Source organism: Pseudophryne corroboree, chromosome 11 (genome assembly GCF_028390025.1).
Source record: "Pseudophryne corroboree isolate aPseCor3 chromosome 11, aPseCor3.hap2, whole genome shotgun sequence".
Taxonomy (NCBI): domain Eukaryota; kingdom Metazoa; phylum Chordata; class Amphibia; order Anura; family Myobatrachidae; genus Pseudophryne; species Pseudophryne corroboree.
The window spans coordinates 32,442,883-32,458,919 of record NC_086454.1 but is presented as its reverse complement, the minus strand read 5'-3'; the positions used below and the strand labels follow the sequence as shown (position 1 = coordinate 32,458,919).

Sequence of the window (16,037 nt, the reverse complement as noted above, 5' to 3'; positions counted from 1 at the left end):
GGAGATGCTCTGACCCAGTCTACCTATCACAATTTGGCTGTGAGAGTCGCTCAGATCCTTATGCTTCCCATGTTTCCTGCTTCCAACGCATCAACGTCAAGAACTGACTGTACGGTTGTTGCCTAAGGCTTGGTACACATTAGGCGATATATTGGACGATATATAGGCCCTCATTCCGAGTTGTTCGCTCGCAAGGCGATTTTAGCAGCATTGCACACGCTAAGCTGCCGCCTACTGGGAGTGGATCTTAGCTTCTTAAAATTGCGAACGAAAGATTCGCAATATTGCGATAAGACATCTCTGTGCAGTTTCTGAGTAGCTCGAGACTTACTCGGCATCTGCGATCAGTTCAGTGCTTGTCGTTCCTGGTTTGACGTCACAAACACACCCAGCGTTCGCCCAGACACTCCCCCGTTTCTCCAGCCACTCCCGCGTTTTTCCCAGAAACTGTAGCGTTTTTTCCCACACGCCCATAAAACGGCCTGTTTCCGCCCAGAAACACCCACTTCCTGTCAATCACACTACGAGCGCCTGAGCGATGAAAAAGCCGTGAGTAAAATACCAAACTTCTTAGCAAATTTACTTGGCGCAGTCGCAGTGCGGACATTGCGATGCGAAGAAATTTACCGAGCGAACGACTCGGAATGACCTCCCTAGTTCCGTCACGAATCGGAACGATATAGCGTCCATATCGCACAAAGTGTATATTGTCCATATTGCATAAGATATCGGTACATTGGCCGTGCCGTCTGCTGATATACACACCGTTGTGATGTATACCTAGGCTTATCTATCCAAGGTGCCATTGCATACCTCCCAACATGACCCTCTCCAGAAGGGACACAATGCTCTGCTCCTGGAGTTTCCTCTTGATGTATGATTGCCGGCACCTGAACAGGCTAATGGATAGGAAAGGTGTTTTAGCACAGGTGATGGCAATCATATATTAAGAGAAAAGTCCAGGAGCAGAGCATTGTGTCCCTCCTGGAGAGGTCATGCTGGGAGGTATGTCATTGTAACGAGGTAATCAATGGTATTCACTCCACCCGTCAGTGGTTGTACTGTTATGGCTGATAGGTGTGTGTGTGTATTGTTCCTCGGTCTCCATTAATGACATGCTATCCCACGTGCTGCAGGTCTAGGCACAGCCGCCTTATTTGGCTCTGGGTGTGCGGAGTGTTTGCTAAGGCTGTGCATGAATGACGAGAAATGTCTCTTCCAGCAGAGGGACTGCAATCTGAGCTCAGAGAGAAGTTTCCTCCTGTAACCAGCCAGAAGTGCTGCAGGTAACTGGATCCTCAGACACAGGTTTCTCCTCCTGCAGCATCAGTCCCGCAAGCCTAGAGGACAGAGCGCAGAGCACCTGAAGGTATGTGTATTATCTGTGTATCTGCGTACACTGTGCAGTTATTATTATATGCAGAAGGGCGTGATCCCTGCAAGTGACATTGCTGCTTCAGCCGACTCAAGGTCAGGCACACGCACACATGATGCAGAAAATATCACACGTTCCATCACAATTTATCTGTATGAACTGGTACACTGCTACTATAAGCCTGCTGTGTGCTCACTTACTGCACCTGTATAAGTGACTATCACGGTGTAAACTGCTCAGTGCCTCACCTTTATATGCGACTATCACTGTGTACCTACTCCGTGCCTCACATCTGTATATTACTTACTGTGTACACACTCAGTGCCTCACCTGTATAAGTGACTATCACTGTGTACACTGCTCTGTGCCTCCCCTGTGTACATTACTGTGTACACTACTCTGTGCCTCCCCTGTGTACATTAGTGTACACTACTCTGTGCCTCCCCTGTGTACATTACTGTGTACACTACTCTGTGCCTCCCCTGTGTACATTACTGTGTACACTACTCTGTGCCTCCCCTGTGTACATTACTGTGTACACTACTCTGTGCCTCCCCTGTGTACATTACTGTGTGCATTGCTCTCTGCCTCACCTGTGTACACTGCTTTGTGCATTACTGTGTACACTGCTCATACTTGCCTACCTGACCGTCTCCATGAGGGAGAAAATGCTCTGTTCCTGGACTTTCCTGGTAACGTATGATTGCCATCACCTGTGGTGAGGTAGGTAATTGATAAGAAAGGTGTTTCACCACAGGTGATGGCAATCATACGTTACCAGGAAAGTCCAGGAACAGAGCATTTTCTCCCTCATGGAGAGGGTCAGGTAGGCAAGCATGACACTGCTCTGCGCCTCATCTGTGTACATTACTGTGCACACTGCTCTGTGCCTCACCTGTGTACACTGCTCTGTGCCTCACCTGTGTACATTACTGTGTACACTGCTCTGTGCCTCACCTGTGTACATTACTGTGCACACTGCTCTGTGCCTCACCTGTGTACACTGCTCTCTGCCTCACTTGTGTACATTACTGTGTACACTGCTCTCTGCCTCACCTGTGTACATTACTATGCACACTGCTCTGTGCCTCACCTGTGTACATTACTATGCACACTGCTCTGTGCCTCACCTGTGTACATTACTGTGTACACTGCTCTGTGCCTCACCTGTGTACATTACTGTGTACACTGCTCTGTGCCTCACCTGTGTACATTACTGTGTACACTGCTCTGTGCCTCACCTGTGTACATTACTATGCACACTGCTCTGTGCCTCACCTGTGTACATTACTATGCACACTGCTCTGTGCCTCACCTGTGTACATTACTATGCACACTGCTCTGTGCCTCACCTGTGTACATTACTATGCACACTGCTCTGTGCCTCACCTGTGTACATTACTATGCACACTGCTCTGTGCCTCACCTGTGTACATTACTATGCACACTGCTCTGTGCCTCACCTGTGTACATTACTATGCACACTGCTCTGTGCCTCACCTGTGTACATTACTATGCACACTGCTCTGTGCCTCACCTGTGTACATTACTGTGCACACTGCTCTGTGCCTCACCTGTGTACATTACTGTGCACACTGCTCTGTGCCTCACCTGTGTACACTGCTCTGTGCCTCACCTGTGTACATTACTATGCACACTGCTCTGTGCCTCACCTGTGTACATTACTGTGCACACTGCTCTGTGCCTCACCTGTGTACATTACTGTGCACACTGCTCTGTGCCTTACCTGTGTACATTACTATGTACATTGCTCTGTGCCTCACCTGTGTACACTGCTCTGTGCCTCACCTGTGTACATTACTGTGCACACTGCTCTGTGCCTCACCTGTGTACATTACTGTGCACACTGCTCTGTGCCTCACCTGTGTACACTGCTCTGTGCCTTACCTGTGTACATTACTATGTACATTGCTCTGTGCCTCACCTGTGTACACTGCTCTGTGCATCATCTTTGTACATTACTGCGCACACTGCTCTGTGCCTCGTCACCTGTGTACATTACTGCATGCATTGCTCTGTGCCTCACCTGTGTACACTGTTTGGTGCCTCATCTGTGTACATTACTGCGCACACTGCTCTGTGCCTCACCTGCGTACATTACTATACACACTGCTCTGTGCCTCACCTGTGTACATTACTGCATGCATTGCTCTGTGCCTCACCTGTGTACACTATTTGGTGCCTCATCTCTGTACATTACTGTGCACACTGCTCTGTGCCTCACTTGTGTACATTACTGTATACACAGTGAAAGCTGCTCAGTCACTCTGACAGCACTTATCGGGTGCATGAAAGAGAGGGGTCACAGCAATCAGAAAGGGGGGTTTCCCCGTGCACACTAAATAGTACTTGCAACAATACTTGAAAAACTATATGGTAGTAGAAATTTCAGAGATATGCTGGTTCCTGTAGTACTACTTTGAGATCACAGGGATGACAATAGACAATTACATGGCCCTGAGTGGGTACTGTTATCAGGCACTGTAGGACTGTTGGTAATCAGAGAAGCCGTGAAGGGGCTCGGCTGCTTACTATATATTTGCAAATGCATGCAACAAATATCTCTGAATTTATACTATCATATCGTTTTTCAAGTATTGTTGCAAGTACGATTTAGTGTGCAGGGGGACACCTGGGGGAGAAAAAGTACCCCCTTTTTGTTTTCTACATTACTGTATACAATACTGCTTACACTGATGTGCCTCGCCTGTGTACATTACTGATTATATTGCTCTGTGCCTCATCTGTGTATATTACTTACACTGCTCTGTGCCTCACCTGTGTACATTACTGTGTACACTGCTCTGTGCCTCACCCGTGTACATTACTGTGTACACTGCTCTGTGCCTCACCCGTGTACATTACTGTGTACACTGCTCTGTGCCTCACCCGTGTACATTGCTCTGTGCCTCACCTGTGTGCATTACTGTGTACACTGTTCTGTGCCTCACCCGTGGCATTACTGTGTACGCTGTTCTGTGCTTCACCCGTGTACATTACTGTGTACACTGCCCTGTGCCTTACCTGTGTACACTGCCCTGTGCCTTACCTGTGTACACTGCCCTGTGCCTTACCTGTGTACACTGCCCTGTGCCTTACCTGTGTACACTGCCCTGTGCCTTACCTGTGTACACTGCCCTGTGCCTTACCTGTGTACACTGCCCTGTGCCTTACCTGTGTACACTGCCCTGTGCCTTACCTGTGTACACTGCCCTGTGCCTTACCTGTGTACACTGCCCTGTGCCTTACCTGTGTACACTGCCCTGTGCCTTACCTGTGTACACTGCCCTGTGCCTTACCTGTGTACACTGTTCTGTGCCTCACCCGTGTACATTACTGCGTGCACTGCTCTGTGCCTCACCCGTGTACATTACTGTGTGCACTGCTCTGTGCCTCACCCGTGTACATTACTGTGTGCACTGCCCTGTGCCTCACCTGTGTGCACTGCCCTGTGCCTCACCTGTGTGCACTGCCCTGTGCCTCACCTGTGTGCACTGCCCTGTGCCTCACCTGTGTGCACTGCCCTGTGCCTCACCTGTGTGCACTGCCCTGTGCCTCACCTGTGTGCACTGCCCTGTGCCTCACCTGTGTGCACTTCCTGTGGACTCTGGGCCTAATTCGTGTCTGCTCGCAATGCCGATGTTCACACAACTGAGCGATTATCAATAGACTGCGCCCGTGCCGGGATGGTACTGCGCATGTGCCAGTGTACCTCTGTGATGCCGCTCGCAGTAAGATTTTTACCGCAGAGTAATTGACAGGACGGGACCATTTGGGGGAGGTAACGGGGAGCAGCACAGAAGACGTGGGCATGACGTGGATGTATTTGAGGGCGTGTATCTGCCTTCAGCTGCAATCGTATACGTAGATAAACATGGCGCCAGCGCCACTAGTGCCGCGGCCAGTCTGCGTGACCATAGACTCACTCAAGTTGATATTCCCCGTTATTGCACAGTTGCTGAGGACTGTGCGACGGGTCCGGTGGGCGTCTCTAATCTTTTCTGGGCGGCCACTTCACTTGTGATGATTAGCAAGTCCGTAACCTATACAATCGCAGCTGCATGTGCGTGCAAACATGCATGAGGCCCTCTATGCTATACCCCACCTGTGAATCGGCGACTTGCACTCTCCTTTGCACACTCCCCCTCTTGCGCCCACCCCTGGCATCTCACGCCTCGCTCCTCTCTCCTGCGCGCATTCTCTCTGCGGTGCTCAGTCTTCTCTTCTCACTTTATGAAGGATGCTCATCCTCTGACTCAGGAAGGAGTTATCTGGACAATGTCGCTATGATCCAAAGTGACAATTATGCTAATCCAGTGCCTCTACCTTCCCACTGACGTGTGGGGACTTATAAAACACTGCACTGAAGAGTGACTGGAGGAAGGTTCATACTGCTTGTAATCTTCTCTAAAAATACTTCCTGAGACACGAGAGATGCTCATCTGTCTTCAGTCATTAATATTGTCTCCTCGGTGCCTCGCTGCTAGTAGTCTTCACAGTTCTCAGTATGACCTGTAGTGTGTCTCAGTAACACATCCCTGCAGTGACTCCAGAACTTCAGTGCGAGAGGAGACAGAGGAAGCAGCACATCAGCCAGGCTTCCCAGAGATTGAACCCCCATAGACCTGTCCTCACTCCTCATACCTACCTCAAACAGGACTGTCCTAACCTGTGTACAGCACTTCCTTTCTCCAACAGGACTGGCCTTACCTGCTGTAGAGGGAACACCTACCTCAAACAGAACTAGCCTTACCTGCCGTAGAAGGAATACCTATCTCCAACAGGACTATCCTTACCTGCTGTAGAAGGAACACCTACCTCAAACAAAACTAGCCTTACCTGCTGTCCAAAGGAATACTTACCTCCAACAGTACTGGCCTCACCTGCTATAGAAGTAATACCTATCTCCAGCCGATCGCACTTTTTGCACAGCAGTTCCTTCCTACCAATAACAGGAGTCATCAACTGTAGACCAGTACCAACCTTCCACAGGACTGTGTTCATATGCTTTAGCAGTACTTACCTACCAAAGAACCATCCTCACCTATTGTAACGCAGTACTTACCTATCACAGGACCATCCTCACCTATTGTAACGCAGTACTTATCACAGGACTTAGCTCTCATGGGACTGTTTTCACCGACTGTAGAGTAGGACTTACCTGTCACAGGGCCACCTTCACCTACCAGAAGACTGGTCTCAATAGGAGTTACCTGATACAGGATTTGGCTCACCTGATATTGAACCTTGCTTGTCATTGGGATCTTGGTACTTGAAATAGGACTGTTTTGTGTCATCTATGGTCAGTGGCCTTGCTGATGGCTGCCCCTGGATCACTAGGTAAGTTCACAGACTGACTACACACATATCTATATAGATGGTAGTTGTATCATATGTCTGTTTTATATGTATGATTCTACTGTATATGTCTCGGTACTGTTGCATTTGTCAGTTTGTATTGTCTACATGGATAGTAGTTATTTCAGGAACGAAACGATATACAAGAAGCTGTTCCTCATTCGCTTCCGGAGAATGATGTTTTGACACTTTAACACTTTCCTGTAGGCTGTTGGCTAACTGAATGCTGCTAGTATTATAATTTCAGTATCAATAGCAAGTTACAGTGTATAATATATAATATACTTGGATTGTAATGCTAATACAGAGCAGCTTGTTGTTCAGTACAGCTCTGCGGTTTGCGTGTCAGTGTTTGTGGACCGTTGCCAACATCACTATCATCTTCAGGCTGGTTTGTATATTGGAAGCTGGGAAAGGCTGTCTACTCTCCACTGTTGTCACATTCCCCAGAGCTCTCAAAGCAATCTGCATTATTTTATATGACGCTGCCAGGGCCCAGAATAACAAGGCCCGACTCTTAAAACAGGCCTGGTGTATACACAAAGCAATGTATATTTATGCACAGTGGAGGCTGTCATGTTGTGGGCTGAGAATGGAGCATGTAAAGGGGTCTGCATACAAATCTTCACAGCACTCTGAAGAACTGCAGAAGTGTAACTTTATTATCTACAAGTCATACTGCAGCAGCACTTCCTGTATAGCAAAAACTTCCTGTGTAACAAACACTTCCTGTATGACAAATTAATAGCAGAACAGCACAAAAATGTCTGGTGCTCCCGGCCGCCCGGAAGAGTGGGCAAGTCTTTCAGTGCTTACGTCCTCGCGCCAGTAGCCACCCTGAGCAGCCAATGATACAATCGCGCCATCACACCCATCAGACGCACCCACGACATGCCCCCTGCTAAGCCAACCAAGTTGGCAAGTATGGTACATCTACATAGCTCACCCCTGGGCACTTGTGACATCACTGGGTGAGATTTACTTACAGAGCGCCACTAAGTGTACACAGGGCTTTACCACAAAAAGAGGCTCTGAAGAGCTTGCAATCTAATTAGTAGGCTCCATTCATATATTGTTGCCCACAAAATGGTTGCATCCATGGTATTTGCATATTAACATATCCTTAGCTATAGATGTTCAGGCTGGACGATATATAAGCATATTGCCAACATTTGGAACAGCCAAAGAGGAACACTGAAAATTGCAATAATACTTTGACATTCTTTTATGTACAAACCTACGCAGTCCAAAGTATATTATGCACAAAATGCATGCAAATGTACAAAAATATGTGAGCTAGGTGCAAATTAAGAATTTATCATTAAAGGGCAGATGTATAAAGTGGGGAGGGACAAAGTAACAGCCAATCAGCTCCTAACTGCCATGTTACAGGCTGTGTTATAAAAATGACAGTTAAGAGCTCATTTGGTTGGTATTTTATCTCTCTCCAGGGCTTAGTACATCTGCCCGATGTGGTAGCCACAAGCAAATTACCTGACTCGTTATGAGTTGTTGCGGCACATGCACTTCTACTATTCACTGTTGGTCTAATGGGGGGGCAGCTTCTTCTAAAAAGCAGCTCTTCCGTGATCCCTAAATGCAGACTTTCACCACTAAATTAGTAGTGGTGAAAATTTTAATTGCTGGGCAGTGTTAGTCCACACCTGCACACAGCATGGGCCGGATAAGGTGGAGAGATAGGAAAGGATCCCTCTGCGCAACCTGTTATTTCTTCCCATAAGAAAGATCATGGATATTAGTGTAGTGTTCATTCTAGCACCCTGCACCTTTCAAATCCTGTGCAGTTCCTCTTTCCTGCCTGGGGTGTCACTCTCTGCCCTGGTGATTCTCACTACACACAGGTCTGTATTACAGCACTGAGTAACAGATCAGAGTGTGCGGTGAAGCACTACAGCAGAGAGTGACACCCCAGGTAGGAATGAGGAACTGCACAGGATTTGAAAGGGGCAGGGTGCTAGAATGAACACTTAGGGGGTCATTCCGAGTTGTTCGCTCGGTAAAAATCTTCGCATCGCAGCGATTTTCCGCTTAATGCGCATGCGCAATGTTCGCACTGCGACTGCGCCAAGTAAATTTGCTATGCAGTTAGGAATTTTACTCACGGCTTTTTCATCGTTCTGGAGATCGTAATGTGATTGACAGGAAATGGGTGTTACTGGGCGGAAACAGCCCGTTTTATGGGCGTGTGGGAAAAAACGCTACCGTTTCCGGGAAAAACGCAGGAGTGGCTGGAGAAACGGAGGAGTGTCTGGGCGAACGCTGGGTGTGTTTGTGACGTCAAACCAGGAACGACAAGCAGTGAAATGATCGCAGATGCCGAGTAAGTCTGGAGCTACTCAGAAACTGCTACGAGGTGTGTAATCGCAATATTGCAAATACATCGTTCGCAATTTTAAGATGCTAAGATTCACTCCCAGTAGGCGGCGGATTAGCATGAGCAAATCTGCTAAAATCCGCTTGCGAGCGAACAACTCGGAATGACCCCCTAAGTGCAGAGGTTCTCAACCTCAGTCCTCAGGACCCCACACAGTGCATGTTTTGCAGGTAACCCAGCAGGTGCACAGGTGTATTAATTACTCACTGACACATTTTAAAAGGTCCACAGGTGGAGCTAATTATTTCACTTGCGATTCTGCAAAACATGCACTGTGTGGGCCCCCGAGGACCGAGTTTGAGGACCTCTGACTTAGTGTATGGGGATGCGTACCACTTCAGTCCTGTGATGTCCGTGATATCTCCTGTGTACCCAAAATGATAAATAAATCTGATGCTTTAACTTTAGTTTCCGCATGTATACCAGGGCAAAATACACTGCTGAATAGGCCCCATAAAGTGCAATTTTTAAAAAAAATAATTTGGGTACAGAAGACCATATATAGATACCTGCGTGCCGTGGAATATAGTATAGTCGCTCCATTCCATGGTATACTAGTTTATTAGCTCTCAGTGAGTCTGGTTAGGGGCATTGAAGAAGAATTTTCACTTGATGAGGTAATTAATCTGCAAAATATATCAGAAATGTTCCAAGTAAAGTTAAATCGTCCAATCGGGTGTAACAGTCTGCAAGTGGGTCCCAGTCCTGGTAATGAAGTGGTTACCCCTTGTACCGCAGCGCCATATTTAAATAGACCTGTCAACGTTGGGCACTATTTTTCACATTTGTTTAATAAATTAATGTATACTGGTGGTCATTCCGAGTTGATCGCTCGCTAGCAGTTTTTAGCAGCCGTGCAAACGCTATGCCGCCTCCCACTGGGAGTGTATTTTAGCTTAGCAGAAGTGCGAACGAAAGGATCACAGAGCGGCTACAAAGCTGTTTTTTGTGCAGTTTCAGAGTAGCTCAAAACCTACTCAGCGCTTGCGATCACTTCAGACTACTCAGTTCCTGTTTTGACGTCACAAACACGCCATGCGTTCGCCCAGCCACGCCTGCGTTTTTCCTGGCACGCCTGCGTTTTTTCGAACACTCCCTGAAAACGGTCAGTTGACACCCAGAAACGCCCACTTCATGTCAATCACTCTGCGGCCACCAGTGCGACTGAAATGCTTCGCTAGACCCTGTGTGAAACTACATAGTTCGTTGCAATAGTACGACGCACGTGTGCATTGCGCCGCATGCGCAGAAGTGCCGTTTTTTTTTTGCTTCATCGCTGCACAGCATGCAGCTAGCAATCAACTCTGAATGCCCACCACTGTTCTGTTGTGTGCTGCAGCCCTGGGTCACATCTAGTGGCTGCGGCAATGCAGCATGTTAACCCCAGGTGCGCTGTCAAAAGCTGCTAGGTATTGGGAGATTGACTCCCGGTGGCCCCGCGCTACAGAACGGCAGCTGACTGCTGCTGCCAGGACTGAGTTGAGTGGCTGCAGCAATCTGGGCTGTTAAACCTAACTGCACCAGGTGAGTGCCCCAGCAGTTCCAGGCTGCAGGGCTATGTTAGTAAAGCCCAATACTGAGCACATAATAAAGCAAAGGACAAATGTATAAATGGTTAAATAAAAAGTATTAATACATCAATTGCTACGAGGTACTGCAGCTGAGTTGCGGTGCATTAATATGAAAGCCTGGTGCAGGGCGCCAGGCACAAAAAAAAATACTTTAAAAAATTTCATGTGTATTTAAAGTTAAGTTGCACTTGTTTCCTGGAGGCCAGGGGGATCCAGAGCACTCTGTAGGCTGCTGGGTCCCCAAGCACCCCTCCTGTGTAAATGCAATGCCTTTCACTGCAGCCATATACCTAAAAATGCAGAAAGGGCTGACCAACACAGCCAGGTAAGTGGTTCAAGGGAGCCCCAAAGAGCTGCCATTCGGTGAGCACGAGTCTACTGGCTGGGGATCCTATATGATTTTCTCTGGATTTCAATGTCGGCTTGAGTAGGTGAAAAGATGCCCCTAGCAGAATCCTGGAAATAAGTTTTGAAGGGAACTCTCCACCCACCCTAGATGTGCCGGCACCCAGGCAGCGATTATCACTCCAGGTGGTGTTAGGCACAGAGGAGTGACCACTCCCCACCAGTGGCGGATCCAGGGTGGGGGGGGGCACTCGGCCCCGTGCCCCCCCTGTCATTTGTGGCCCCATCCGTTTCCCCCCTGTTTGTGTCACTGAGACACGCTGCCGCTCAGTCCAGCGGCAGCGTGTTTCAGCTGTCAGGAGGAGAGCGTGGCTATCTGGCGGCGTGTTGCGGACTTCAAACCAGCCGCCGGTTCGTGAGCCAATCAGAGCTCGCGGACCGGCAGCCAATCAGGAGCCGCCGGTCTGCGAGCTCTGATGGCTAGTTTGAAGTCCTACGCGCCGCCAGACATAGCCGCGCTCTCCTCCTGACACCCTCAGAGCCGGGCAGAGAAGCAGCAGCAGCGGTAACCAGCTGCAGAACGGCTGTAGGGGCATTTGTATAGTATACCTGGCACTGTGGGGGCAATTGTATACCTGGCACTGTGGGGGCAATTGTATACCTGGCACTGTGGGGGCAATTGTATACCTGGCACTGTGGGGGCAATTGTATACCTGGCACTGTGGGGGCAATTGTATACCTGGCACTGTGGGGGCAATTGTTTACCTGGCACTGTGGGGGCATTTGTATACCTGGCACTGTGGGGGCATTTTTGGGATCTGTGACTGTGGGGGCATTTTTGGGATCTGTGACTGTGGGGGCATTTTTGGGATCTGGCACTGTGGGGGCAATTGTGGATTTGGCACTGCACTATTGGGGGCATATGTCTGTGTATCACGTCTCATTTTAATTGGCCACACTCACTAAATGACTGCGGGCATTACTACAGGCAACATTACTACTGGGGGCAATACGGGCATTGCATAAGGGGCACCACTACTATGGGGTCTATATAAGGGGCACTACCAGTACAGTGGACATTGCATAATGAGCGCTACAACTGTGGGCATTGTATAAGAAGCGCCACCTCGCATGCACCGAAGCCGCACGCAAATGTACTTCCCCTTCCATGGTGCCCCCCCTATCATTTTCTTCTGGATCCGCCCCTGCTCCCCACTGTCCATTAGGACAATGTTAAAAGTGTGCATGCTAGGCACATACGCATAAGTTGATTGGGTAAAAAAACCACAGGGTTATTTGTTGGAACCAGGCAAAAAAAGGATGTGTAATGTTATTATGGCTGATGAGTCATGCACAAATAATACAGGCATGTCATGTTATTGTGACTGATGAGTCATACACAATAACAATGAATTAAGAGACAGCTTGTAGCATTTAATCATTTACATACATGTCAACCCTTAGACATATCTCTTGTTACAATTTCTAAATATCTCAAATTGTCTCAAAACTTCCTGTAATAAATAACAAAACATCATTAATCATTAGATTTCAGTCCATATTTTCATGAAAAATATTACATGCTTGTGATGTAAGTTCTTCAGTGGGTATCATGATATACAGTAGTAGTATAGTCATCAAGTTTCCTAGAAACATAGAATGTGACTGCAGAAAAGAACCGCTTGGCCCATCTAATTCACGCTGGGATTAATTTTTGTCGGGAGCCAAATTACCTTCCAGTATATTTTTGGATTATGGTAGGAAACTGGAGTACACAGAGGGAACCCATACAAGCAGGGTGAGAATATACAAACTCCACTGTGCGCGCCTGAACTGTCAGTCACGTGGCGCACTCGAGATACAATGTAGCGCATAGGCGCTCCATTGTATCCAATGGTGCGAACTTTTGCGGTCAGCGGTAGACCACAAGAGTGACCCCCACATAACCTCGCGGTCTACCGCTGACCGCAAAGTTCCCACCATTGGATACAATGGAGCGCCTATGCGCTACATTGTATCTCGAGTGCGCCGCCTGACTGTCAGTTCAGGCGCGCACAGCCAATCAGGAGAGTGCCATGACGTGGCGCTCCCTGATTGCCTGAAGGGACCCTCTTTGACAGCAGTCACGGGGGGGGGGGTCCTGCCAGTCGGGGAAAGGGGTCCCATGTGTAAACATGGGACCCCTTTCAGTGCGTGGTTCGTGTTTTTCGTTTTTTTATTTTGCCAAGTACGTGGATTACAAACAGAATAGGACAGATCTACACTGGATTGTTGTGAGTATAATTTTATTTACAGGTACCCCTGAATTCTACTGGAGAAGAGGACCAACTCTTCGTGTCAACATAGGTAAGTATGTGTGTATGTAGGTGTGCATGTATGTAATAAAGTTGTACTATCACTGTGTGTGCGTTGTATTTTTTTGGGGGTACTTTTTTTGTAGTAGAACTACAGGTACCAACGGGCCCGCTTTTCCCCTGCATGCTGGTACTTGTGGTTCTCCAAGTACCAGCTTGCGGGGGAGGCTTGCTGGGACTTGTGGTTCTGCTACAATTTTTTTTTATTTTTTTTGTCACAAAAGGCCATCAGCCCCCCATCCACCGCCCTTGGATGGGGGGGGGGACAGCCTCGGGCTTCACCCCTGGCCCTTGGGTGGCTGGAGTGGTTCCCACTCCTCCAGGATAGGTGACTAGTTGGTGATTTAATGCCAGGGCCGCAGGGACCAATATAAAAGTGTCCCCCGGCTGTGGCATTATCTCTCTGACTAGTGGAGCCTGGTGCTGGTGTTTAAAAATATGGGGGACCCCTACGTCTTTTGTCCCCCGTATTTTTTGGACCAGGCGCAGAGCCCGGTGCTGGTCGTTAAAATATGGGGGGGAACCCCTGTCAATTCCCCCCCCCCCCCCCTCGTATTTTTACAACCAGGACCGGCTCAAAGAGCACGAGGCTGGTTATGCTTAGGAGGGGGGGGACCCCACACAATTTTTTTTTCAGGATTTTTAACCATTTCACACCCCTTTCAACTGAAAAACATGCACTCCATATTATTGTAGTCAGTAAAAAAAATAAAAAATATTATTTTAAAAAAATCTATTAAATAACACTTGTGGCTCATAAATAGACAAACCAAGTAGATAATCCCTTCAAATCTAAATAGATATGCTATTAGCAATCAAAAAAGCACCAAAAAATACATGTTTTTAAAAAAAAATATTAGATCACGACAGAAAAATGAGGCGGAATGAAATTGACTAAATGACTGTCGAAAAGCACTGTTGTCGAATCGACATTCTTCAATTGAATATACTTTTGTTGAAAATCTGCATTTTAACATTGCAGACATGTCGAATTGAAAAAATGTTGAATTGAAAAAAGTCGAAAATGAAACGGCAGTTTTTTTATCGAAAAGTACTGTATTGAATTGTCGAATCAAATTCCACAGGTTTTTTGTGTCGAAAATGACTCGTTTTTTCGACAATTTCGGCAATTCGACCGCAATTGAATATACCCCTATATCCCTTCGCACTCAAGACCATATCCAACAAAAATACAGTCTTGTGATTTTAGTCCAACTTGTTCCTTCTTTCTTTTGCAATATGCACATAAGATTTGCAACCGAATACTCTCACGTGACTTATGTCAGGTGTCTTGTCGGTACACACTGCAGCAGTGGGTGCATAATTCTTTGATAAAGCGCTGTTTGCGGTGTCAATATTCTTTTTTTACAGGTGCCACACAAAAATTAGAGCGCTTGTTTTTATTGTATTGCTCATTGTTTTAACACTGAGCCGCTATAAAATATTCAACGCGGTTTACTTTTTATTATTATTTATTACGTTTCTTATATAGCGCAGCAAATTCCGTTGCGCTTTACAATTGGAAATAACAATGATAGAACAAAACTGGGTAATAACAATCAGTCATAGAGGTAGGAAGGCCCTGCTCGCAAGCTTACAATCTATAGGGAAATAGGCATAGATACACAAGGATAGGTGCTATCTATTGCATAGTTGTCCACCAGATTGCAAAGGTTCTTGGTGGGCTACATGATATGGTCATACAGCAATGATACATAATAAAACTTTTTATTATCTCCTATATATTTGCCTTGTCTGTGCCTGGCCCTCTAACGCTGGGTGGAGTCACAGGCCTGGGGGGAGTTTCAGCACATCACTAACGGGAGCAGCACTGCAGCCACAGAATCCGGATACCATCTCCACAGACAACCCACCAGTGGCCGGACGCAGCACAGTGCCTGGTAACCATGCACCCCTCCCTAGGTTTACCCCCCAAAACAGCCACCTACACCCCAATGACACCCGCACCCCCCTTTCCCCAGTCCCCAGAGGCAGCCAGCAGCCCCAGAGACGACGTCCGCACAACGGACGAACACACACACACACACACACACACACACACACACACACACACACACACACACACACACACACACACACACACACACACACACACACACACACACACAAGACACCCTCACCCCACACTAGCTATTTCCCCCCCCCCCCCCCCCTCCCCACAACTCCAGCACCACCTCCTGCATGCAGCCGCGGCACACACAGGCTGGCCGGGACCCGCCGTCCGCACCACGGACGAGCCGCACACCACCGATCCCCCACAACCCTAGCACCCCACCTCTTGCATGCAGCCGCTCCACAACACGTTGGCCGGGGCCCGCCGTCCGCTCCATAACACGCTGCCCGGGACCCGCCATCCGCTCCAGGACAAGCTGGCCGGGACCCGACGTCAGCTGAACAGACGAGCCGCACAGCACACATCCTCCCCTCCCCACAACCCCAGCACTATCCTTCAGCATGCAGCCGCGGGACCCGCCGTCGAGCCGCACACCACCTAAACCCCCCTCCCCACAACCCCAGCACCACCTCCTGCATGCAATGCCCCCACAGTGCCAGCTATACACTGCCCCCCACAGTGCCAGCTATACAATTGCCCCCAC

The 16,037-nt window shown here is 48.1% G+C and overlaps 1 protein-coding gene across 4 annotated transcripts in view; it reads left to right on the top strand.

Moving 5' to 3' along the window:
• The first annotated feature begins 950 nt into the window (after window positions 1–950).
• AMPD3 (adenosine monophosphate deaminase 3) overlaps window positions 951–16,037 on the top strand; it is an 84,261-nt gene continuing 69,174 nt past the window's right edge. The window contains exons 1-2 of one of the 4 annotated variants that reach the window (XM_063946442.1): window positions 951–1,005; window positions 1,223–1,369. Coding sequence is in view for 1 of the 4 variants with exons in the window: in XM_063946439.1 (XP_063802509.1) it covers window positions 6,715–6,736 (22 nt within the window). In the remaining 3 variants the exon portion in view is untranslated. Of the gene's footprint in view, window positions 1,024–1,064; window positions 1,370–5,895; window positions 6,737–16,037 lie in introns of those variants that run through there. The other 3 variants (XM_063946441.1, XM_063946440.1, XM_063946439.1) reach the window with 3 other exon arrangements.